The sequence below is a fragment of the Microcaecilia unicolor genome, chromosome 6, assembly GCF_901765095.1.
Source record: "Microcaecilia unicolor chromosome 6, aMicUni1.1, whole genome shotgun sequence".
Lineage (NCBI taxonomy): Eukaryota > Metazoa > Chordata > Amphibia > Gymnophiona > Siphonopidae > Microcaecilia > Microcaecilia unicolor.
Genome location: NC_044036.1, coordinates 191578577 through 191605766, shown reverse-complemented (window position 1 = coordinate 191605766; position 27190 = coordinate 191578577). Strand labels below are relative to the sequence as shown.

The following is a 27190-nucleotide window of genomic DNA, read 5'->3' as shown; positions in this document are numbered from 1 at the left end:
CCAGGGCAATTTAGATCAATTTTAGCACCTGGGAGATGCAGAGGGAGCCCATGAAGACACATTCAAACAGGATGAATGGACAAGAAGGGTGGGGAGATGGGGACCCAGGCCCCCTGGACAAGCTGGAGTCTCACCCAGTGGCACTAAGGAGTGTGACTAGGGGCTGCAGAGCCAGGCTCTGTTAGCAACCATGAAACCTGGAAGCAGCCATTAGGTTATGACCAGCTGAGTGGAGAGCTAGGCCAGGGACAGGAGCACCAAGAGCAAACCTATCACCTGCTGGAAGGTAGAGAAAAATACTTGATTGTTCCATCTGCTGGTAGGAGGGGGGTTCACAACCTGTTTGTTCAGAACAGTGGAGCTGATGCTAAGAAAACTGCAGAACTGGTTACTAAGTGGAATATGGAGCTGGGCATGAGACTACAGCCCCCCAACAGATCCCTAACTGGTACACAATGCAATTTATAGAGAATGCAAATTTCACACACTTACTAGAGCTCACTTCTCACCAGTGGCGTACCAAGGGGGGGCGGTGGGGGCGGTCCGCCCTGGGTGCACGCCGTTGGGGGGGGTGCTGCGCGCCTGCCGGCTCTTCATTTTCATGCTCCCTTTGCCCCGGAACAGGTTACTTCCTGTTCCGGGGCAGAGGGAGCATGAAAACGAAGAGCCGGCAGGCATGCGGCCCCCCCCCCCCCCCCCCAGGAGCGTGCACCCGGGGAGGGGAGGGTTCTTTCGCGGGGGATCGGGAGTTCTTTCACCGGGGGGGGGGGGGGGGGGGCGTCGCGCTGTTCTGGGGGGGGGGGGGGCTCTGCACCCTGGGGCGGGGCGCATTGGCGATCCGCCCCGGGTGTCAGCCCCCTAGGAATGCCACTGCTTCTCACAGAAACAAGCCAGCTATGCACATTTAATACATACAGTATCTCTGTATGTATTAAAGTGAAGATACTTACCTGTAGCAGTTATTCTCTGAGGACAGCAGGCTTCATATTCTCACAAGTGGGCCGACACTGATCCGCATCACCCAGTCCAGCATATTGTCAAAGTAAAAAAGTAGAACATTGTGGAGCATGAGCCGCTCCTCACTGCACATGCATGAGTGCCTTCCTGCTCATTGCCTGAAAGTGGTCTCCTCAGTTTAATACTAATGCAATAAAATAAAATAACCAAGGAGATAACTCCAAGGGAAGGTGGGCGGAATTGTGAGAATCTGAAGCCTGTTGAGCCTTCAGAGAACACCTGCTATAGGTAAGTATCTTCGCTTTCTCCGAGGACATGTAGGCTCCAATATTCTCACGTGGGGAATCCCTAGCATCCAGGCTCACCCAAAACAACAAACATTGGTTAATTGGGCCTTGCAACGGTGAGGACATAACACATTAACCTGAAACTATATACAAACTGAGTGCAGCCTGGAATTGAATAAAACGGGCCTAGGAGGGTGGAGCTGGATTCTAGACCCCAAACAGATTCTGCAACACTGACTGCCCAAATCGACTGTCACATCATGTATCCTGCTCAAGGCAGTAGTGTAATGTGAATGTGTGGACTGAAGACCACGTCGCAGTCTCACAAACTTCTTCAATGGAGGCTGACCTCCAGTGGGCTACCAACGCAGCTATGGCTCTGACATTATAAGCCGTGACATGACCCTCCAAGGCCAGCCCAGCCTGGGCATAAGTGAAGGAAATGCAATCTGCCAGCCAACTAAAAATGGTACATTTCCCAATGGCGACCTCCATCCTGTTGGGATCAAAAGAAACAAAAAGCTGAGCAGACTGTGGGGCCTTGTCCGCTCCATGTAGTAGGCCAACGCTGTGTTGCAATCCAAGGTGTGCAAGCTACTTTCACCAGGATGGGCATGAGGTCGGGGAAAGAATGTTGGCAAGACAATCGACTGGTTCAGATGGAACTCTGACACCACCTTCGGCAGGAACTTAAGGTGCGAGTGGAGGACTACTCTGTTGTGATGAAACTTAGCATAAGGGGCATCAACTACTAAGGCCTGAAGCTCACTGACCCTATGAGCTGAAGTAACAGCCACTATGAAAACGACCTTCCAGGTCAAGTACTTCAGATGGCAGGAATTCAGTGGCTTGAAGAAGCTTTCGGCTGGGTGAGAACTACGAGGTTTGACAGGGGGCTTTGACAAAAGCAAACCTCTTATGAAGCGATGGGCTTACCTTTTACACATTGATGATAAGCACTAATTGCACTAAGGTGAACCCTTACTAAGTTGATCTTGAGACCAGACTCTGATAAGTGTAAAAGGTATTCAAGCAGGGTCTGTGTAGAGCAAGTAAGAGGATCTAGGGCCTTGTTCTCACACCAGAAGGCAAACCTCCTCCATTTAAAAGAGTAGCACCTCTTAGTAGAATCTTTCCTGCAAGCCAGCAAAATACAGGAGACACCCTCCAAAAGACCCAAGGAAGTGAATTCTAGGCCCTCAACATCCAAGCTGTGAGAGCCAGAGACTGGAGGTTGGGATGTAGAAGTGACCCCTTGTTCTGTGTGATGAAGGTTGAAAAACACTCCAATCTCCATGGTTCTTCAGAGGATAATTCTAGAAGAAGAGGGAACCATATCTTCCTCAGCTAGAACAGCGCAATCAGAATTGTGGTTCAGTGGTCTTGCTGAAGCATGGAATAGAACTGAGGGACCTTGGATTGAGTTGAGTGGCAAAAAGGTCCACCGAGGGGATCTTGTGGACCCATATAGAGAGGCCACTCATGCAGCTGAATTATCCTGCTTAGCCTGTTGGCCAGGGTGTTGTTTGCGCCTGCCAGATAAGTGGCATGAAGAAACATGCTGTGTTGGCAAGCCCAATGTGACAGCCAGTCAGCCTTCTGACACAAAGGGTGTGATATGGTGCCCCCATGCTTGTTGATGTAATACATTGCAACCTGATTGTTTGAACAAGAATAATTTGGTGAGACAGCCAATCTCTGAAAGCCTTTACAGCGTTCCAGATCGCCCAAAGCTCCAGGAGGTTGATCTGAAGATTAATTTCCTGGGAGGACCAAGCACCTTGGTTGTGAAGCCCATCTACATGAGCTCCCCAATCCAGGAGAGATGCATCTGTTGTCAGCACTTTTGGGGCTGGGGAATTTGGAATGGAAGTCCCTGAGTCAAACTGGATCGAATGGTCTACCACTGTAGAGAGCGTACAAGCTCTGGGGACACTTAAATGACATCTTGTAGACTTCCCGTGGCTTGAAACCATTGAGAAGCCAGGGTCCATTGAGCTGATCTCTTGTGAAGACGTGTCATGGATGTAAGATACACTGTAGAAGCCATGTGGCCCAATAATCTCAGCATCTGCCGAGCTGTGACCTGCAGAGAGGCACGAACCCTTGACGCTAGTGAGACAAGATTGTATGCTCATGTCTCCGGAAGGTAAGCTCAAACCATCTGTGTGTCGAGCAGGCTCCTATGAACTCCAATCACTGAACAGGGTAGAGATGGGACTTGGGGTAGAATGAACCCTAGTAGCTCTAGCACCCGAATAGTCATCCGCATGGACTCCCGAGCACCATCCTCTGAGGTGCTCTTCACCAGCCAATCGTCGAGATATGGGCACACAAACATTCCCAGTCTGCATAGCAATGCAGCAACTACTGCTAGACACTTGATGAAGACCATGGGAGCTGTCATGAGGCCAAAAGGAAACATGCAATACTGAAAGTGATGTGTTCCCAGCCGAAATTGAAGATACTTCTGGTGGGCTAGAAGTATCAGGATGTGAGTATATGCATCCTTTAAGTCCAGACAGCATAGCCAATCATTATTCTGAATCATTGGGAAAAGGGTGCTCATGGAATCCACCCTGAATTTTTCTCAAACTAAAAGTTTGTTCAGGGCCCCCAGGTCTAGGATGGGACGCATCCCCCCGCCTTTTTCTGCACAAGGGAGTACCTGAAATAGAACCCCTGCCCTTCTGGTGGAATGGGTTCGACCGCATAGGCCTTCAGAAGGGCGGAGAGCTCCTCTGCAAGTACCTTACTGTGCTGAGAGCTGAATGAATGAGCTCTCTGTGTGCAATTTGGAGGTTTGGAAAGCCAATTGAGGGTGTATCTGAGATGGACTATTTGAAGAACTCACCAGTCGGAGGTTATGAGAGGCCACCTTTGGAGAAAAAATTTGAGCCTCCTCCCGAACGGCAAGTCATCCGGGACGGACACTTTTACTGCGGCTATGCTCTGCTGGAGCCAGTCAAAAGCTGGTCTCCTAAGGGGAGCAGAAGGCCTTAGGCGCACGCTGTTGATGGGAACGAGCGCACTGGGGCTGAACCTGAGTAGGCTGACAAGCTGAAAGAGTTTACCTATGCCTAGAATAGTAGTAGAGACCGCTCAGTGGCTTGCCAAAAAACCTCTTAGATAAGGAGATAGATACAGAAGGCACCCGATAGGAGAGAGAAGAGATAGTATCAGTGTGTTTCTTGATTTGGTCAGTGACCTCCTCAACCTTCTGTCCAAAAAGGTTATCCCCCCAGCAAGGGGCATCCACCAACCTCTGCTGAACAGAATGTTCCAAGTCAGAAACACACAGCCATTGGTCAGTGACCTCCTCAACCTTCTGTCCAAAAAGGTTATCCCCCCAGCAAGGGGCATCCACCAACCTCTGCTGAACAGAATGTTCCAAGTCAGAAACACACAGCCATGAGAGTCTGTGCGTTGCTATGCTTTCAGCAGAGATCCTGGATGCCACATCAAAAGTGTCACTAAGTGCCCCTGGCCAAAACCTTTCGACAAGCCTTCTGCTGCTTGACCAACTGGCGAAAAGGCTCGGCTTGCTCTGGAGGGAGCGTATCAACCAAGTTTGACAGTTGTCTCACCGAGTTTTGCAAATAAACGATCGTGAAGAGCTGGTAAGACTGTATACAGGAGATCAGCATTGAAGCCTGGTACATCTTCCTCCCATAAGAATCCAGGGTTCCAGCTTCTCTACCTGGAGGCGCCGAGGCTCTTTTGAGAGTGGATTCCACCACCAAGGACATAAGACATAAGCATCGCCACACTGGGACAGATCAAAGGTTCATCTAGCCCAGCACCCTGTCTCCGACAGTGGCCAATCTTGAGGCAACTGAAACCTTACAAACCCAGGTTCACCGTGGATCTGATACTGGGTGTCAGTCTTTTTGGGCACAACAGGGACCGACAAAGGAGATGCCTAGTTCCTGACAAGGACTTCCTTGAGTACCTCATGGCAAGGTGCAGTCACAACCTCCTTAGGAGGAGATGTATAGTCCAAGACCTTGAGCATCTTGGCACTGGGCTTATCCTCCACCTCTAAAGTAAATGGAACGGCATCAAACATTTCCTTGACAAAAGGTGGGAATGAAAGGCTCTCCGGCAGAGACCGTCTCCTTTCAGGTGATGGAGAGGGTTCAGAGGGGATCCCATAAAACTCATCTGAGGAAAAGTATCTGTGATCTTCCTCTGACTCCCAGGAGCACTCATCCTCGGTGTCGAAGCAAACCTGCCTCGATGCTGAGGTACCATGTCCTCAGGAGTGGCGTCAAGAAACCGGCTCCCGTCTCGACTCTGGTGAATCTTCCTCCATTGATGTCGAGGGGGTACTGGCTTGGGTGGCAGTTGATAACAGGGCTCCACAAAGCTCTACTTTTTTACTTTAGCAAAATGCCAGACCAGGCGTCGCAGATCAGTGTCAACCCACTTGTGAGACTATTGGGAGCCTGTTTGTCCTTGGAGAAATATGGTGTACGAGAAAACACTATCTCATGCTTTCTGGCTTTGTAAACACATGAAACATTTTGGGCTCAGATGATTTCCTAGGTGGAGAAACTTTGACAGAACTATCATACCTTCCCCTAGGAATGGTCAGTTACTTTTTGTAAAGTTTGCTGGGCCCAAATCATTCGCCATCTTTGTGGCACTGGAGAAATGCAGATGTGTGTCTTATTGAATGTTTTAAGAAAAGATTTTGTATTACATGGGGACCTTGGGGCCAATACCAGACCGCGGAAGGCAGCTCGGCTAACTCCTGCGGTCAGTGGTGAACCTGGAAATCCAACGCTGGGTCGTATCCAGTGATGGGACACTGAATTTCTAGGATTTTTTTCACCACTATGAATATAGCTGGTTAAGCCAATATTCATTGACTGACCAGCTAAGTTATAGCGGCCAAAAATAGACCTGCTATTTATGCGGGTCTATCTGGCTGCTAAACTTAGTCAGTGACTGGGCTAGCTACTAAGTGCTAGTATTCAGCCGAGATAGCCAGCTATCTTGCACTGAATATTAGTGCTTAGCCGGCTTAAGGCTATTTAACTGGATAGGAGCCGTTTCTGGCCAGTTAAATAGTGCTGAAAATCAAGCGGCTTATGTCCAGGCCCTTTCCCCCAGATTTTGGAGCTTGGTACTTAATGAGTTACATTTATAAATGTATTGGCTAGGGCAACCGTAGGTGGGCATAATGTCCCCCAGAAGGAAGGGAACTGACTAGGATTGAAAGGTCAGGTAGGGAATGGGGAGGGATGAGGAAAAAGGGGAGGGAGGGAGGGTATGAACAGGGGAGGGGGTACGGTTTGGTTTCTTTTATTTGACTAATACCATAAAGGACTAGAAGACACAAGGCCTTCCACTATACTATTCCTACTTGTTATATCATTCTTAGTGGAAGAGAAACAAAAATATTAAGATGCAAGTTTGTTGTATTTACATTTATACTTGTTTTTGTCAATAAAAAGATTTTCAAATTAAAACATCTTTAGCTTATTTAATTTACCACTGTCATTGATCTAGAATGCCTGGTGTTACATGACCCCCTCTTGATGAAAGGCTTTCTGTCTCTGCCCATCTAAAGTTTAAAATCTCGATCATGGTTCCCCATGCATCATTTTCTAGCATCCCACCTTACCTTGCATTCCTTATCACACCTTATAAGTAAGTACATAAGTATTGCCACACTGGCACAGACCAAAGGTCCATCAAGCCCAGCATCCTGTTTCCAACAGAGGCTAATTCAGGTCACAAATACCTGGCAAGATCCCAAAAAAGTTCAATACATTTTATGCTGCTTATCCCAGAAATAAACAGTGGATTTTCCCCAAGTCCCTGTTCATACTCTCTGTTCCTGTCAGGCATCTTTACTCGCTCTCCCTCCCCTATCCTAGATCAAACTGACAGGTACTTATTGAGTTTTGCTTACTTGGATCCTTGGAATACACATCCACACTAAATCCTCTTGTTCCAAAAATGCAACAAAGCAGTTAAAACCTGGCATTTTAACCTTGCCTTTGGCTGAGCCGCAATTGCTCCTCATTCTTTTAGTCTCTCTGGCTCTTCGCCTTATTCTTTTTCTCCTAGATATTCTCTGAGTTTTATTGCAAGCTACTGCACTGTGCTATCTCTGTATTGGCGGGTATGTCAAGTACAAAATAAGGATATAATAGAAGTTTATAAAACCATGAGTGGGGTGGAACAGTTAAAATTGTGTTAATCTTTCAAATACCAGAACAAGAGGATGCTCCATAAAACTAATGGCCTGCAGACTGAAAAATCGTAGAAAACATTTCAAGCAGCATATAATTAAGCTGTGGAATCTGTTGCCAGAGGATGTAGTCAAGGCGACTAATGTTGCAAGGTTCAACAAGTTTGGACAGGTTCCTAGAGAAAGTCCATAAAAAAAATTACCAGTTAAACTGTTCCTGAAAATAAGATACAAGAACAGATATTTACTTTTTGGAATCTGCCATATAATTGTCGCCTGGTCTGGCCACTGTCAGAGAGGATGCTGGGCTCAATGGACCTTGGTCTGACTCAGAATGTTTTTTTTCTTTAATGTTCTTTACACTATGCACAAGAAGCAAAGCTCTTCCAAAGTTTTTCAAAGAAAATACCTAAGAGAGATCACGATATGAACCCCCAAGAAAACGGACTTGAGGCTAACATAATATTTCTTCAAGTAAACAGAGTACACTTACATCAAAGCGGCCAATCCGAGCTGCGGTTTCATTGGTTTGTATGACTTCTGTTAACATCCACATCTGCTGCACTTCTGAGGAAGCTTTCTCTGCATCAGGAAGCGCCTAGAAACCAGAAACAATCACTCAGAATACATAGTTAAATCATTAAAACATTAAATAGCGCTGAAAATCAGGCGGCTTATGTCCAGGCCCTTTCCCCCAGATTTTGGAATTTGGTACTTAATGAGTTACATTTATAACATCTACTCTCCACCTTATGCCATTTAGCTCTTCCTTCCTCTTCCTGTCACGGTCTCAGGCTCTCGGGCACTGGAGCAACGTGAGCCCTTGGACCACTGCCGACAAGCGGCAGCAGTAGGCAAGACCCCAACCAGGACTGGGTAACAAGCAAGGCAGGAGAAGCTGTAGACTGGCAAAGCTGGAACAACCGAACTGGAACCACAGGACTGGAACTACAGCAGTAGGCAAGCAGGGAATAAGCAGAACAGAGAAGCTGGTCTTCGCCTGCCTTGACCACCGTTCCCCAGAGGTTGAGCCCCCAGGTGCAGGCGGACGGCAGGACTTACTGGACTGAACCTGCGGACAGACTGGACCAACAAGATTCTCACACCGGACACTAAACAAGCTTGACTAAAACAGGGTTCAGGATTAGGGTTATCAGACAGGAGGGAAAGGAAGCCAAAAGCAGACAGGGTTGGAATCAAAACAGAGGTGCCCACAGGCATGCAGACAAGACAAGGCTGAAGTGCAAGTAGCTGACAAACACAGACAGAGAACAGAGCAATGGCTGAAGCTCCAGTAGCTGACAAACATAGACAGAGAACAGAACTCTAAACAAGAGCAAACAGAAGTGCCACAGGCACACCAACTAGAAGCAAGGCAGAAAACTGTATGCAAACTGCATACAAACTACCCTCGACCTTTGGAGATGCAAAGGCCCTGAATGGAAGAACACCACTTCCTTATCAAGACCCTGACTGATGATGTCACAACTACAGGACACAGGCAGAAAGCATACTGAAGCACAGAGAGGCTAAACACACACAGGTGCAGTATAGTGGAGCAATTAGAGCCATGCTGGAAGCAGCCAGCACACAGAGACAGAGCTAACTCAGGAAGAACAGACAGAAGCCAGCTCGGAAGCTGACCGCCGGAAATAAGGTGAGTCTGAGAGGGGCCACGACCACAATCGTGACACTTCCTCAATCTTAACCCTTTTCCTCTATTTTCTTTTCCTTCTCTTTCATGTCTCTAATTTGCTTTTCTTATTTCTATGTCAACTTCTCTACTCTTTGACCCTTCTATCTTCCTCTAATCATCTTTACCTTCTGTATGTATACAACATTTTTGTGTTATATTTACCTTCTGTATGTACACATTTGTGTGTTATGTTGCTGACCAGTGGTTGGACAAAAATTGAAGTTACTCACTGGTAGCAGGTGTTCTCTGAGGACAGCAGGACATATTCTCACATCTGATGGAGCCAAAGACACTCCCCAACATTCTACTTCTAGAAGCCTTTGGGAACATCCACCGCACATGGGAAAGGTTCCGTGGAATCTTAGCGGAGATTGGGTGGTGACGCCGGTAATTGGGAAACAAAATGGGAGCTGGGCAGACTTCAACGGTCTATATCCTGATTGTGACTGAATAGATAGGGATGGGCTGGAATGTAAATTTTAAGGGGCTTTGATGTTAGCTCCAGAACTTAGTACAAGAACAGTGCTGGGTAGACTTCTACGGTCTGTGCCCTGAGAAAGGCAAGGACAAATCAAACTCAGGTATACATATAAAGTATCACATACCATGTAAATGAGTTTATCTTCTTGGGCAGACTGGATGGACCGTACAGGTCTTTATCTGCCGTCATTTACTATGTTACATGTGCCATGTAACCAGGCAGTCAGATTGACTCCTAGGAAAGAAGGGCAGGGATGTGCCCTGCTGTCCTCAGAGAACACCTGCTACAGGTGAGTAACATTGCTTTATCTGAGAAAAAGCAGGACCGCGTATTTTCACATCTGGGACTGCCTAGCTACCAGGTTGTCCGAAACTAAAAAATGGGAAATTAAACAGAACAAGCCTGAAATTATTACTTCAGTAAAAGTAACAAATGTTTCCTGTACTTCTTTCAGTGGCTGTCATGTCTGTGGTCGTGACCCCTCTCAGACTCACCTTATTTCCTGCGGTCAGCTTCTGAGCTGGCTTCTGTGTGCTGGCTGCTTCCAGCATGGCTCTGATTACTCCACTATACTGCACCTGTGTGTGTTAAGCCTCTCTGTGCTTCAGTATGCTTTCTGCCTGTGTTTTGGTTTGGGTTCCTCTTGCCCTCTGGTGGCCAGCCCTGGTGGCTGCATTGGATTGTCTGTGTGCTGTTTCCCGTTCCAGACTTCAGCCTAGTCCAGTCCAGTCTTCCGGCCTGCCAGGCTTGCTTGTCTTGTTTGAGCCTGCACAGCACCCGTAGCTGCCCGGTGATTGCTGCAGCTGAATCTCAGTTGCTGCTGGGCTTATTAGCCATTTGGAAACTCTCTGCTTTGCCTTTGCATCGTCTAAGGTCCCTGGTATGTTGGGGTGCGTTGTGCACTTCTGCCTAGTCCAGTTCTAGTCTGAGTTTCTTGCTTGATTTCTAGTTAGTCTGTGTGTAGCTAGTTTTGGTTCTATTGCTTATTTCCTAGTCTTGCCTCTGGTCTGTATTCCTGGCTTGGGTTTTTTTTTTAGTGGCTGCTTGGCAGCTTTCAGTATTGCTCTGCTCCCTGCCTGTATCTCTAGCTACTGGAGCTTCAACCATAGTCCTGTCCTCTGCTTGTATTTCTCAGCTACTGGGGCTCCAGCCATAGCCCTGCTCCCTGCCTGTATTCCTAGCTGCTGGAGTTTCAGCCATAGTCCTGGCCTCTGCTTGTATTTCTCAGCTACTGGGGCTCCAGTCATAGCCCTGCTCCCTACCTGTATTTCTAGCTGCTGGAGCTTCAGCCATAGTCCTGTCCTCTCCCCCCTCCCACCATGGTCTACCATATCTGCCTCTCTCTCTCCTTCCCATCCTGCACATCTCCTTCTGTCTCCCTCCTCTTATCATGCAACTCCCCCCTTTCTTTCTTTCTTTCTTCCACCCCCCCCCCCCAAAGGGTCCGAGTATTGTTTTCTCTTCCTCCTCCCATCCCTTCATGTGGTCCACCATCTCCCCTTCTTGATACCTCTCTGTGACCCTCTTCTCAAATATTGCTTTCATGGTTCTTTTGTAGTTTTTGCAGGAACAGCATTGGGACCTTGAAGGAGAGCAAGGCACTGTGGACCCTTGTGTTTGAACGCCAGGAAGACACTGCCAGTCCTGCCTCCCTGACGCACACTCCCTGTTGTATGTGGGCAGGACCCGGCAGAGACTTTCTGATGCTCAAACGCAAAGCTCCACAGGGCCTTGTTCTTCAAGCTACTGATGCTGTTGCTGCAAAAACTATAAAAGAACCGCGAAAGGAAGGTTTGAGGGGAGGGTCATGGAGGGCTATCAAGAAGGGGAGATACGGGACCACAAGGGAGAGAGGGAGGGAGGAGGAGAGAAAAGATATACAGAACTTTGCTCTGCCTCTCAGCAAGGGGTTCAGCTTCCCCAGCAGGAGTACAGGAGATGACTCACCAAGATTTGGCAGATCTGCAGTGGGACACGCCAGGGTTGCGGGGCCCTTGGGGCTGTGAGGCCCTGTGCGGCCGTCTCTGTCACCCCTGCCTAAGACTGGTCCTGCCCGCAATGACAAGACATATTTGATAGGCTAGAATGAGCTCGGAAGACAACTCCAGAAGACGGAACGTAAGAACAGAGCTGGGCAGACTTCTACGGCCTATGTACCAGAAATGCCAAAGAAAGACTCGTGATAAAGTATATCATATCACATTCATTGTTGATTTAATAATGAAATGATAATGAGTGTGACTGTTGGGCAGACTGGATGGATCGTTCAGGTCTTATGCTATTCTGCTACGTTCAAAAGAGATTCTAAGCAGATTACAAACAATAAGTCCTTCTTCAGGAGAATTTACAATTGTATTTATAAAGATACTTTTACCTAATATACTGAAACAAAAAAAAAGCAACATCTTTCTCATAAGTTGCACATCTCAAACATTAATTACAGTTGCATATCTAATACATTGAAACTAAAAGCATCTTTCTCCTCAAATACATTGAAACTAAAAAATATCTTTCTTATCAATTGCACATCTCGAACATTAATTACAATTGCATATCTAATACACAAACTAAAAAGCATCTTTCTCATAAAATACATTGAAGCTAAAACACCATCTCTCTCATCAAACAAAAAAGACTAACGCTTTCCTAAAGGAATAATTTTGTGTTATTCTCCAAATTTCTAAAGGCATTCTGTTCAAAAGCTTAACTCCCTGATGTAAAAAGGAACGCTCTAGCATGGATTTCTTCCGAACACCCTTAAAAGACGGATAATTTCATTTCAAACAGCGTTCCGATCTACCTGAGGAAAAAGATGATGGGAAATCTAGATAATCAGTCTACCAGATCCATCACCGTACAGCATTTTGTACATCATACATGCTTAAACTTCAATTTTGAAGACACAGGAAGCCAATGTAGCTCCTTCAACAGTGGGAATGCTCTTTCATCTTGCTGCTGTATTCTGCTGAAATTGAAGTTTTTGTAACAGTTTTTTAGTAAGGCCCCCAAATAGTGAGTTACAATGTCTTTACATGTAATTCAAAAGTTAAGCATGAATCAATTATGACTCCCAACACTTCTGATTGGTCCTCAATCATTAGTTTCTTTCCTGTACCCAATTCCAGACACTTAGCTGTCATCTTCTCATAATCTCCAAATCATCTGCATATGAGTAGACCAATACTCCCAAGGTGGATAGCACTGTTCCCATCGTACTTAAATAGATGTTGAACAGAGAAGGTGACAACGGTGACCCTTGAGGAACTCCGTAATCTGCATTCCACCAAAGGATACCTTAGAATCCTTTCTTACACTATATAGTCTCCTCTGTAAAAACTCACTAAACCATTTCAAAACAGTACCACTCACTCCAATCTGACCAAGCCTATTCAACAGTTGATCATGGTTCACCGCATCGAGGGCGGCTGACATATCAAACTGTAGCAAAATAATTTGCTTTCCCTTACTAAGAGCCAGTCTGATTTCAGTTGCCATTTCTAGCAACAAAATTTCAGTACTATGTAGTGGTCTGAAATCATGTTGTGAAATATAAAGAATGTCAAATTTGCTCAAGTAGTTACATAATTGAGTATTCACAACAGATTCAATAAGTTTAGCAAGCCATGGTATGTTTGCCACTGGTCTATAATTTTCAGGCTTACACAAATCAGCTCCCAATGATTTGGGAATAGGAGTCAGTATAATATATGCCAAATCAATGGGGTAACTCCCAGTACTCAGAATAGAATTAACTAACCAGACCACTATGTCAGAGGGTGCAGTCTTAAGTAAATAGGAAGGTCTGACATCTAAGTAACTAGCTTTCTTAGACAACCTTTTGAGGTAGATATTAATAGTATTTGTATCAACTTTGACACAACAGAATTTTTACATATTTTACTACTACTACTATCATTTCTATAGCACTACTAGACGTACGCAGCGCCATTTTAATCTCTTCTTTCCACTGTCTATAAATACCAGGATCCTTAGATTTACTCCAGTATCTCTCTAGCCTCCTACAGCCCCTCCTAAGATTTGCCAGCTCTGGTGTATACAAGTGATTCCGTTTTAAACAACCATTCCTTTTTTCCAGGGGTGCTAATTCATCTAAGGATAAAGACACTGCATTATTCCAAACCTGTAGTTGTTCTGGTTGTTGTATCTCTGACTTTAGTTCTCTTCCCCACTTTCTGCCAAAAAAGTTCTGCATCAATTTTTCCCTGGCCAAGACATGTATTAATCTTAGACTTGGATTGAAAGCTCTTAAATGGTCTTAGAATAAACTTCAAAACAAAATGATCCATCCAAGGAACCGCATCCCACTTCTGATGTTCTATTAGTGTCTCTGAATCAATCCTTTTGGTGAAAGGCAGAAAATCAAGCATATGATCATCTTTATGTGTCGCTTGATCAGTATTAATTCTAAGATCCAATTGCAACAAAAAATCTAAAAATTGATGTACTAAAACATCACTATAATTTTCCAAGTGGATATTCGTATCTCCTAAAATAATTAATTTCTTAAAAACAAGCGTATATAGCGCTATGATTTCACTAATATCATTCCAAGATCTGGGTGGCCTATAAAATAAAATTATCCCCAGTTTCTCCTTCTTCAGTAAGTTGGCAGACCATCACTTCCAAACCCTTCTCCATAATGTTTTCTACTTTTGTGATGGTAAAAGTAGGGCCGGGCCTGGGGCAAGGCCGCCCCCGGGGCCCCGCCCCCACTCCCCCCCCCCCCCAAGGTCGCCGCCATTGCTCCCCTCCCCTCCATCCGCCACCGGGCCGAGCCCCCTGCATTGAAATCACAGCGCCTCTCACCTCCGTATGAAAGCGCTGCAAGCAGCAGCAGATCGCCTCCCCTCCCTGTGTCCCGCCCTCGCGGAAGTTACATCAGACGACGGCGGGACACAGGGAAGAAAGGAGGCCCGAAGGGAGGCAATCTGCCGCTGCCTGCAGCGCTTTCACACGGAGGTGAGAGGTGCTGTGATTTCAATGCAGGGGGCCCGGCCCGGTGGCAGACGGTCGACGACGGAGGGTGGGTGGGACTGCGGCACTGGGCCTGGGGAATTTTGTCCCCCCTGCTCCCCCTCTCGGCAGCCCTGGGTAAAAGTATCTTTATAAATAATAGCCAACCTGCCTCCCTTCCTGTCTTGTCTAGAATTAGGTACTATCCAATAACCTATAGGACAAAGTTCTAACACATGGAGAGAATTAGGGTCTGGCAACCAAGTTCCAGTAATAAAAGTCAAACCCACTTGTGTATCATTAATCAGGTCATGAATTAAAATTGTCTTATTACAGACTGAGCGCGCATTTAAATACAAGCTTTCAATTGATCTATAATCCTCTTCAGTAGGAACCTTGGGAAAACGGAAGGGTATATTATACACCTATCCTTGTCTCTCTGTCTTTTCTTCCTAACATTATCATAAATAGGTCAACACCCCATACCACTTCTGGGACCTATATACATAATATCATACATCTATCAAATTACCCAAATCTCTACTTATTCTATTCCTGTGGCATACTCGTTTGTAGTCTGATTGTATTAATGGTATTGATAAACCTACTAACTCCCCCATATTTTCCATCTTCTGATTTTCCACCCATCCCAACCCTAGATAACACAGATGTAATAGTAACAACCAAGACATAATGCTTTTACAAAAGGGTCTATTGAACAGTACACCTTCACCTCCAATAGCCCTAAAGTTGCCCACAAAGGTGCACACTAAGGTGTGTGACATGCCCCTTGAGTGCCCATTCAGCGGCGCGCCACCTCAGACTCGGCATGCTGATAAGGTTCCTCCATGAGAGCATGTTGGAGCTGCTGCTGATGTCACGAGGGGGCGGGGCTTCATGCCACGCTGTTGGAAAACGAGCAGGAAAGGGTCTCTATTTGAAAGCAGATTATGCTGCTAACCCTGCTCTTCAGAGGTGCACAGGAAGCAGACAAGATGGTAGCGGTTCCTCAGACTCGGCACACTGATAATGTTCCTCCAAGGGGGTGGGGCTTCACACCACGCTGTTGGAAAACAAGCAGGAAATGTTCTCCAGCTGCAAGCAGATTATGCTACAAACAAGGGAGGGTAAGGGAAGTGGGGGAGGCAGATGGAATATGGAATAGCTGGCTGGAACGCTGCTCAGGTGGGCCTATTAGTTTCTTTGATGATACAAAAGAGCCAGAGACCGGGTGCATAGTCGGGTTTATTAAACAATTTTGCTTTGCTATTGACTGCTCGACCGAGGGATGTCTCGGCACTGTACTGACTTGTTACATTCATGAAACAATAAAGATATTTCCAAACCTTGCTCTTCATAGGAGCACAAGAAGCAGACAGGATGGTAGAAGTTCCTCAGAATCGGCACACTGATAATGTTCCTCCATGAGACCATATTGGAGCCACTGATGATGTCACAAGGGGGTGGGGCTTCACCATGCTGTTGGAAAACAAGCAGGAAATGTTCTCCAGCTGTTAAGCAGATTATGCTGCAAACCCTGCTCTTCAGAGGAGCACAGGAAGCAGACAGGATGGTAGAAGTTCCTCAGACTCAGCAAGCTGATAAGGTTCCTCTGTGACGAGTGTTGGAGCCATTGGTGATGTCACGAAGGGGGTGGCGCTTCGCACCACGCTGTTGAAAAATGAGCAGAAAAGGGTCTCTAGTTCAAAGCAGATTATGCTACAAACCCAACACTTCAGAGAAGCACAGGAAGCAGACAGGTCTGTAGAAGTTCCTCAGACTCAGCATGCTGATAAGGTTCTGCCATAAAAGCATGTTGGAGCTTCACACCATGCTGTTGGAAAATGAGCAGGAAAGGGTCTCTAGTTGAAAGCAGATTATGCTGCAAACTCTGCTCTTCAGAGGAGCACAGGAAGCAGACAGGATGGTAGAAGTTCCTTGGACTCAGCATGCTGATAAGGTTCCTCTGTGAGAGCATGTTGGAGCTGCTGATGACATTAAGAGGAGGAGGGGCTTCGTGCCACACTGTTGGAAAACAAGCAGGAAAGGGTTTCTAGTTGAAAGCAGATTATGCTGCAAACCCTGCTCTTTAGAGGAGCACAGGAAGCAGACAGGATGGTAGAAGTTCCTCAGACTCAGCAGGCTGATAAGGTTCCTTTGCGAAAGCATGTTGGAGCCGCTGATGACATCATATATCTGCTGTTATTTACTATGTTATAGAATAGAAAGATGTGCTGAAGTGAGCCCACAAAAATGCAACACCTCTGCTGCATGGAAAAACAAAGACTGCTGGTCCCGCATGCTCATGCTAGGTAGGAAGGCAATCGCTCATGCACGGTGGGATGGGAAGAAAAGCTTTTTAAAGCTACAGAATGCTGAGTAGCGTCCACACCAGGGTTTTGTTGGATGACATCACCTATATGTGAGAAATTATGACCTGCTTGTCCTCAGAGAATACTGTCTCTACAGTATCTGCAGTTCCAGGCTGTAGAAGACCTGAACTGGGAACTAAACCAGAGATGCGCATTGCAGTGTACAGTACTGCCACCAAATCACTCAATTTCATTTGTTTCTTAATTTAAATTTTAACTATTTCTAATCTAGTTGGATTCTACAAGGTGGCATATATTAGACAAAGTTAAAAGCAGTCCAGTATTGCTTATCTCTCTCGCAAATCTCCACAAATCCCCTCCTCTCTAATCCTCTCTCTATCATAATTGGAAGAGCTCCTATGGAAATCATTACAATACTTACATTGTGCACCTTTGTTGGCTGCTCTTGCGATAGAAGACAAGAAAGCCACAGGGGAAATCCTTTCTGTGGATTCTGAAGTAGAACAAATATCAGAAGACATCAAAAAAGGTTGAAAACTCCAGTGTATACACAATTCAGTACTTGAGAGTGCGAGTAATCAGTTATCAGCACCAACATCTAGGGCTGTTGCCCATCATCACATATCCATACTTTTTACTCTGCATGCTACTATGTGTCAAAAGCTTAGCAGCTGATAATGGACAAACAGGAAAGAATTCTGGGGTGCAGGGAAAGCAAGAGGAATTTGCTAAAATCATACAAGCAGAGCTGATAGCTTCAATAGCAGGTGGTGCACACTGCCATGCAGATGACCTGAGTTGAGCTCCCAAGCCCCACTGAGTATATTGCAAAGCAACATTCACAACCCCTGGTGGGGAAGGGAGTGCTAAACATCATACAATAGTGGTACCCTGTAGCCAGACTCAGGGTCTGCATTATTGCATTCCTGAGGAACTGTGGTGGTCTATGTATTTTTCAATTTTGTACTGGATTATAAAGGATTGAAAAAGTAAATAGACAAAGGATTTCTGGACTTTAGCATACACTTTATACAATAAGATAATTATTTGAGACTTGATTATATTCTGTGTACTGTATATTTTAAAGATATGCAAAGGAAGCAGTAATACTCAACCTGTATTGTTTAGTACCTGAAAATGGTACTAAACAATGATTTTCAAATTCTAGGCATCTTTCTGCAATGGCCAACCACTAACAAAGCCCATGCTCAGAACAGAGCATTGAATCAGACTGGAGGAAATATTTTTTCACTCAAAAAATAGTTAAGCTCTGGAACTCGCTGCCAGAGGATGTGGTAACAGCAGTCAGTGTATCTAGGTTTAAAAAAAGGTTTGGACAAGTTCCTAAAGGAAAAGTCCATTGTCTGTTATTGAGATCAACATGGGAGAAGCTGCTGTTTGCCCCGGGACCAGTAGCACAGAATGTTGCTACTAATTGGGTTTCTGCCAGGTACTTGTGACCTGGATTGGCCACTGTCGGACGCAGGATACTGGGCTAGATGGACCACTGGTTTGACCCAGTATGACTATTCTTATGTTCTTAAGGATTATGCAGCACCTGTATGATATCACAGCCAATACGAACCAATTCAATCCCATTACACAGCAGTTAATTGTTGATACTCAAGTTATACATTCCTATTCCTTCTTGAAGTCTTTTCTAAATCCAAATAGTTTTAGTTAACAAAGTTCCTCATCCGTGCAGGTATTCGTTGAGGAAAAGCAGGACACCCATTATCACAGACGGGTGTGTAAATATTGAGAAGTCTTTGGTAGCTTCGACCAAACATGCATGCGCACCTTCCTGCTCACCTTAGCTATGAGAAACTGGGCAGTGCAATAAAATAGCAGATAGACTACAGCTCCAAGGGAAGGTGGGAGGGTATGCGGTAATATGGCTGTCCTGCTCGTCCTCAGAGAAAGTAAAGTTACTCACCTGTAGAAAGTGCTCACCAAGGACAGTAGGACACACTACCACAGATGGGAATCTCTACCTACCAGGCTGACCGAAACAAAAAGGGAAGCAATACAAAAACAAGAAATTAGATAAAACAACCGGAACATCTTTCCATCCACCACCCCCCTTTTTTTTTGGGGGGGGGGGTACAGCCAGAAGACACCCCGGGCAAGAGGTGGAATTCAAGATCCATAATAAATTCTGCAGAACTGTCTGAGCAAAATGGCTGTCAAATCAGGAATGCTGCTCTAGGTAGTAGTGAGATGTGAATGTGTAGACTGATGACCATGTTGCAGTCTTTCAAATCTCCTCAATGGAAGCTGACCTCAAGTGAGCTACTGATGCAACCATGGTTATGACATTGTGAGCCATGACAGACCTTCCAGACACAGCCCAGCCTGGGGATAATTGAATGAGATGCAATCTGCCATCCACCTGGATAAGGTGCATTTCTAGATGGCTGCCCTGATCTTGTTTGGTTCAAAAGAAATGAAACTGGGTCAACTGTCTATGGACTATAGTCTGCACCAAATACAAGGCCAAGGCTCGCTTACAGTCCAAAATGTGCAGTGTGCTTTCACCAGGATGAGCATAAGGTTCTGGATGAATACTGTAATAACAAGTGACTGGTTAAAATGGCATTCTGGCACTACCTTAGGAAGGAACTTCTAGGACGTACGGAGAACTACTCTGCTGTGATGAAACTTCATATAAAGTGGATCAGCTACTAGGGTTTGTAAGCTCACTGATCCTGTGTGGTGAAGTGACCGCCACCAAAACTAAGACCTTTCAAGTCAGGTTCTGCAGATGGCAAGAATCAAACAGCTCAAAAGGAGCTTTCATCATCAGCTGGGTGAGATGACATTGAGGTCCTATGACACCGTTGGAGGTTTGATGGGGGGCTTCAGTAAATGCAAACCTCTCATGAATTTAACTAGAGGCTGTACAGAGATAGGTGTTATAGAGTTAGTTTTAAGAACAAACTTAGAAAAGTATAGAAGATACTCGAGCAGTTTTTGTATAGGACAGGAAAAGGTTTCTAGAGTCCTACCCTCACACCAGACAGCAAACCTCTTCCATTTGAAATTATATGACCTTTTAGTGACATCCTTTCTGGAAGTAAGTAGTACCCAGGAGACACTCTCATGCAGTTGAAGGGATGCAAGTTTTAAGTTCTCAACATCCAAGCCTTGAGGGCCAGGAATTGGAGGTTGGGATGAAGAAGAGTCCCCTTGTGCTGAGGACTGGAAAACAATCCAATCTCCACATATCTTCGGATGCCAACTCCAGAAACAGAGGAAACTATATCTGCCTTGATCAATAGGATATGATGAGGATCATGGTCCCTCAGTCCTGCTTGAGTTTCAAAGTCTTCCCCACCAGAGATATGGGAGGATACATGTACAAGAGGTATTCTCCCCCAATGGAGGAGAAAGGGATCTGATGCTACATAACATAAGTACATAAGTATTGCCATACTGGGACAGACCAAAGGTCCATCAAACCCAGCATCCTGTTTTCAACAGTGGCCAAATCCAGATCACAAGTACCTGGCAAGATCCCAAAACAGTACAATATATTTTATGCTGCTTATTCTAGAAATAAGCAGTGAATTTTCCCAAAGTCCATTTTAATAATGGTCTATGGTATTTTCTTTTAGGAAGCCATCCAAACCTTTTTTAAACCCCGCTAAGCTAACTGCTTTTACTACATTCTCCAGCAATGAATTCCAGAGTTTAATTACATGCTGAGTTAAGAAATATTTTCTCCGATTCGTTTTAAATTTACTACTTTGTAGCTTCATTGCGTGCCCCCTAGTCATAGTATTTTTGGAAAGAGTAAACAAGCGATTCATGTCTACCCTTTCCACTCCACTCATTATCTTATAGACCTCAGCTGTCTTTTCTCCAAAATGAAGAGCCCTAGCCACTTTAGCCTTTCCTCATTTTGAAGTCGTCCCATCTCTTTTATAATTTTCGTTGCCCTTCTCTGTACCTTTTCTAATTCCACTATATGTTTTTTGAGATGCGGTGACCAGAATTGAACACAATATTCGAGATGCAGTCGCACCATGGAGCGATATAAAGTCATTTTAACATCCTTCTTTTTGTTTTCCATTCCTTTCCTACTAATACCCAGCATAGCTGTCACCGCACGTATCATCAATGATGATGCCTAGATCCCTTTCCTGGTTGGTGATTCCTAATGTGGAACCTTGCATTACATAGCTATAATTCGGGTTCCTCTTTCCCACGTACATCACTTTGCACTTGCTCACATTAAACGTCATCTGCCATTTAGATGCCCAGTATCCCAAGGTCCTCTTGTAATTTTTGACAATCCTCTTGCGATTTATCAACTTTGAATAACTTTGTGTCGCCAGCAAATTTAATTACCTCACTAATGACTCCCATCTCTAGATCATTTATAAATATGTTAAAAAGCAGCGGTCCCAGCAAGACCCCTGGAGAACCCACTATCTACCCTTCTCCAATGAGAATACTGACCACTTAATCCCACTCTCTGTTTTCTATCTTTTAACTAGTTTTTAATCCACAATAGAACACTACCTCCTATCCCATTACTCTCCAATTTCCTCTGGAGTCTTTCATAAGGTACTTTGTCAAATGCCATGGTGCAATCTCACCTTGAGTATTGCGTTCAGTTCTGGTCACCGTATCTAAAAAAAAAAATGATATAGCAGAATTAGAAAAGATTCAAAGCAACCAAAATGATAAAGGGAATGGAACTCCTCCCATATGACGAAAGGCTAAAGAGGTTAGGGCTCTTCAGCTTGGAAAGCAGAAGGCTGAGGTGGCTTATAATTGAGGTCTATAAAATCCTGAGTGGTGTAGAATGGGTAGAAGTGAATCGATTTTTCACTCTTTCAAAAAGTAAAAAGACCAGGGGACATTCAATGAAATTACATGGAAATACTTTTAAAACAAATAGGAGGAAATATTTTTTCACTCAAAGAACGGTTAAGCTCTGGAACTCGCTGCCAGAGGATGTGGTAATAGCGATTAGCGTATCTGGGTTTAAAAAAAAGGTCTGGACAAGTTCCAGGAGGAAAAGTCCATAGTCTTTTATTGAGATGGACATAGGGGAAGCCACTGCTTGCCCTGGGATCGATTGCATGGAATGTTGCTACTAATTGTGCTTCTGCCAGGTACTTGTGACCTGGATTGACCACTGTTGGAAGCAGGATACTGGGCTATTCTTATGTTCCTCCCAAAACATTCAAGAGTCCGAGCATCCTTCTATGGGTGTAGCAAGGCATGGGACTGGAGCTCTTGGCCCATTTGAGGGCAGATTCAAACACCATGGAAGGTAAGGAATCTGTTGATTCTCGAATCTAGGAGCCTTCTGGACTCTATGTACAGAGTTGGCTTTCTTATGAATGGGTTGCACAGAGAAGGGGTCTTCCCAGTTCTTCATCTGTAAAGCCTGACGGGTGCTGTGTATGAGCACTGTCACAGCCTCCATTGGAGGAGCCTCATAGTTTGAGGATGTCCAACATCTCAGCCCTAGGCTCAAACTCAACCTCTAACTGAAAAGGAATGAACTGAGCCATTTCCCACAAAATAATTAGTAAAGGAGAACTCCTCCAAGGGAGACGCTCTCCTTTTATGAGGTGGCGTTGGATCTGAAGGGAGATCAAGGGATCCCTTCCTCTGACAGGTCGTCTGGCTCCAGCTCAAAGTGGTCCAAATCAGACTCAATGAAATGCTCCTCTTGAGATGTTTGAGCCTGTGCGTACCTTAGGTCACTGGACTCACACCTAGACTCCAGGCGAGTGCGCTGAGGAATGGGTCTTTCCTGGGCTGCGAGGAAGCTTCCTGTCCTGATGTACTGGAAAGAAGCACCGTCTCAGTTGGTGCCAGTTCCGGCTCCAAATGGCCAGCAGGGCACAGATGTTGATGCCCAGCCAAGAGGCAGGGCATGGGCCTCCACGATGGGAAGTAGCGGTGCTGAAGTCAACATCTATGCCCTCGATTCCTCAACAAGCCTACCCAAATGATCCGAGTTAACCTAGGGGCCCTCCCACACAACAACAACAGATCAGACAACAATCCATATTATCTTAGACCTTGTCCTCTATTAATGCCCTTATCCTCGCCCTACCTATCCCTCATCTACCTCATACCCCATCCCTATTAATTCCACTCTATCCCCCGCCTATCTCCCACCAATACTACCCCTTCACCTGTTCATCTCACATGCACTATAATATACGCTCTCTCTACTACACTTTGTAACCTACCACTATGTAAGCCGCACTAAACCTGCTATGAGTGGGAAAGCGCGGGGTATAAGTGTAACAAATAAATAAATAACTATACTGCCAACATATTTGAAGAATCAGATGTTGAAATCTTGAATCAGAATAGCTAGGGGACTTATGAAAATGTTAAAGAGAAGTGAAGACAGTATAGAACCGACACTACACTCTAAAAGGTGCTTAGTCGATGACGAGAAAGATATATAAACTGTGAAACTGCAGCCTGATAAGAGGAGAACCAATGTAAAACAGAATCAGAGATACCAATATCCTGGAGGCAGGAGAGCAGAAGCGACTAATGCACTAGATCAAATGCCACAGAAAGTCCAAAGATACAACCCGTGTAATATTTCCTGCATCTAAATGAGAATGAAGTTCACTCACAAGGGCTATGACTGTAGTCTCAGTGATATGACTGGCCTGAAAGCCTGTCTGCCTCGGATGGAGAATTGAAAGTTGCTGGGAGGAAGTGAAGTCACACCAGGGAATGGCGGAGTAAAACCAAAGCTCCCGCTACACAGCCTTAAAACAGCTAAAATAAGCAATACTCCACGGCGAATCGAGTCCTGGCAATCTCACACGGAAGGGCAGAGAAAACGCTGGTGTCTGATATGTCCGCTTCGCAGAGCAAAACATTGACTCTAGCTGCGTTTTCTTATCAGCAAAAGGGTAAGATCCCCAAGCGGCAGGACGAGGTAAATGGCGCCCATGAAGACAGCGCGGGGCAGAGAGAGATTGAGCCTCCAAGCGGGGAGCTAACGAGAGAGGGGCTGGAGGCCAATCAAGAAATCTGTGACAAACTTTGTACCTGGATCCAGGAGATCAAAACAGATATCAAAGAAATGCGCAATGACTTTGCCCAGTTGGGAGCGAATCTAAGAGGAGAAAAAGCGGAACTGGGCACCCGCGTAGCAGAGGTGGAAAACGGTATGGAGGAGCATACAGAGCCCATATTCACAATGGAGCAGCAAATGCAGGCTCAAAAAGCTGAGACTAATTATCTAATGGACAAAGTTGAAGATTTAGAGAATAGGAGCCGTCGCGCTAATATTCGAATCCGAGGGGTCCCTGAACTGCCTGAATTTAATGATTGTGAGGCAGTGACGCAATCAATAGCGCCTCAGCTACTGTCTACGGGTGCAGAACCATGTATTCAATCGACCATACGCCTTGAACGGGCCCAGGGGGCACTGGGGGTGAGGAAACCTAACCAGCCTAAGGACATTGTTGCATGCTTCACTGAATTCAAACTAAAAGAAGCGATGATGAAAAAAGCAAGAGCGGCAAGTCCCATCACTTGGGAAAGTTACCCCATTGAAATATATCAAGACCTTTCGGCATCAACTTTAAAAAGAAGAAGTGAGCTGCGTCCATTAACAGCCCAATTGAGGGAGGAGGGGATACCATATAAATGGCAATACCCTTTTGCCTTAGTATTCTCCAAGCAGGCAATTAGCGATGAGTGGCATCGATAGAGGAGGCTCAGAAATATTTACGACAACCTGGAGAGGGTAAGTCGAGTCAACTGAAGGACCAAGTCGGAAGGCTACATAGCAACAAGCCGAAATGGCACAGAGTTTCGCATGGACGGGTCAGAGAAGCAGATGATGGTTCACAATGGAAAGTGAGGCGAACGGAAGAACAACTGATGGTGGTTGGCCTCGTATAGAAAGCAATGGCGTGAACTGTGATGAACTTAAGTGAATTAAGGAGGTGGACTAGAAGAAAGGCTGGTAGAGAGCAGAAGACGACACTTCTTCCGTAAGAGACATGTTTCCAGTTGGTAATTGAGCATGATGTCCTATAAGGATGTGGGTGGGAGGGGGAGGGGGGATGTGGGGTACGGGGAATGGGCAAAGCATCAGGTGGAGGCTGGCTAGAGGGAAGCTATATGTGTGGATGTTAAAAAAAATGTTTAAGTGTGTTACATTGAATGTTAAAGGCCTTAACTCCCCAATGAAGCGTAAGAGGATGTTTAAAGACATGACAAGGTTGAAAGCTGATGTAATTATGATACAAGAGTCTCATTTGAAAAAATGTCAAAAAAGAGTGGTGGCACACAGGTGTTACCCAAAGGTGTTTCATGCAACAAGTGTACTTTCTCAGAAAAAGAGCAGCGTGCTCATGGTGTTCTCTGATACTCACCCTTGGCAAATAATTAAAACCCTAGCAGATAAGAGAAGAAGATATTTAATGGTCATAGCATCTCTCTATAATATGACTTATACATGTCTTACAATTTATACTCCCAATGAGGGGCAGGGAGCGTTCTTAGAAGAGGTGGAGAGAGTGTTACAACTAAATGTGCAGGGCTCACTGGTAATGGGTGGTGACTTTAACCTTACGGTGAATCCCTCCCTAGACAACTCGACTGGGCAGGTGGGATATGCTAGGAAGGATAGAGTAGCTCTGGGGAAGTTTATGGCTAGATAGGGGTTGATAGATCTTTGGCGAGTAACACATGTACAAGAAAAGGATTACACATATTTTTCATCAACGCATAAGTCATACTCTTGGATAGATTTATTGCTAGGGGATGGGGCAATTGCTGGGGTTCTGCGGGAAGTACATATTGAACCGCGAACGTGGTCAGACCATGCTCCAGTGGTAATGGAACTAAGGACAGCAGGGAGGTCAATGGGGCCATGATACTGGCGACTAGATGAGGCTCTCTTGAGGGAGCCAGGGGATGTATCGGCGATTGAAAAACATATAAGAGAATATATAGAATTTAACGATGTAGGGGGAATTCAGCCAATAATGTTGTGGGAAGGATTTAAAGCGGTCTTGCGGGGGCAGTTGATAGCACTGAAGGCTCATTTGGGTAAGGTTCGGGAGGCGCAAGAGGTTAAACTAAGAGAAAACATAATGCAATTAGAAAAGACACATAAAGCAGACCCGTCTGATGTTCAGGCAACTGAGCAGTTACATCAATGCCGGTTGTGGCTTAATGAGATACAACTGGCTGAGTTAGCGAATCAATTACAACAAACAAAGCAAGAATATTTTGAATTTGGGGAAAAAGCGAGCAGGCTGTTAGCTAATAAGCTTAAAAAGCAAAGATGTTGTAAATCAGATGGAACAAATTCAAGAGATATTTTATGAATATTATTCCAAACTTTATGAGTCTGAACAGGCTGCACCAGGGAATGAGATACAGACATATGTCAAAGAATCCGGCTTGTCTCATTTATCACAGGGGGAGTCGGAAACGTTGTCGGCACCAACAACACTGGCAGATGTGGAGTGGGCCATTGTGGATCTTCCCCTGGCGAAAGCGCCAGGGCCGGATGGATTTCCTGCGATATTTTATAAATTATATGTCACTTTCGGCCCCCCCCCCCCGCTGTTAAGGTTGTTTCAGTCATTTGATCTGGCACAAGAGCTTCCATACTCTTGGCGGCTGGTGACGATAACTCTTTTGTTAAAACCAGGGAAAGACCCGCAGGAGTGCGGTTCGTATAAGCCAATCTCATTGCTTAATGTTGATTACAAAATATTCACAAAAATATTAGCTAGGCGCTTGCAAACGGTGCTACCCAAACTAATTCATTAGGATCAGACAGGGTTTATTATAGGACGTCAGGCCTTTGATAATATTAGATGCCTGTTACATGTGGTTCAACAGGTAAGGGATGAGCAGGAACCGGCGGTGTTGTTATCGATTGACGCTGAAAAAGCTTTTGAGCGAGTTGAGTGGGACTTTCTATTTGCTGTATTGCGTCGGGTGGGGATGGGAGGGCGCTATCTGAGTTGGCTTCAATTACTATACCAAGCACCGCTAGCTATATTAAAAATAAATGGCTCATATACTAAACCATTAGAATTACATAGAGAAACTAGACAGGGGTGTGCGGTATCGCCATTATTGTTTGCTCTTTTTATGAAACCCTTGGCATGTGCAATACGGGCGGATACGAGTATTAGGGGGGGTGAGAGGGCTGAGGGAGCATAAGCTTATGGTATTCACGGAAGATGTGCTCTTAACTTTGATACAGCCTGAAACCTTGGTACGGAG

At 45.3% G+C, this 27190-nt stretch overlaps 1 protein-coding gene across 5 annotated transcripts in view; it reads right to left on the bottom strand.

Annotated features, from left to right (window-relative positions):
• Nucleotides 1–27190, bottom strand: part of NICN1 (nicolin 1) — an 89364-nt gene that overhangs the window by 7874 nt on the left and 54300 nt on the right. For all 5 annotated transcript variants that reach the window (XM_030207508.1, XM_030207507.1, XM_030207506.1 and 2 more), the window contains 2 exons: nucleotides 17355–17426; nucleotides 7943–8047 (listed from right to left, as the gene is read on the bottom strand). In XM_030207508.1, coding sequence (XP_030063368.1) covers nucleotides 7943–8047; nucleotides 17355–17426 — 177 coding nt within the window. The remainder of the gene's footprint in view (nucleotides 1–7942; nucleotides 8048–17354; nucleotides 17427–27190) is intronic.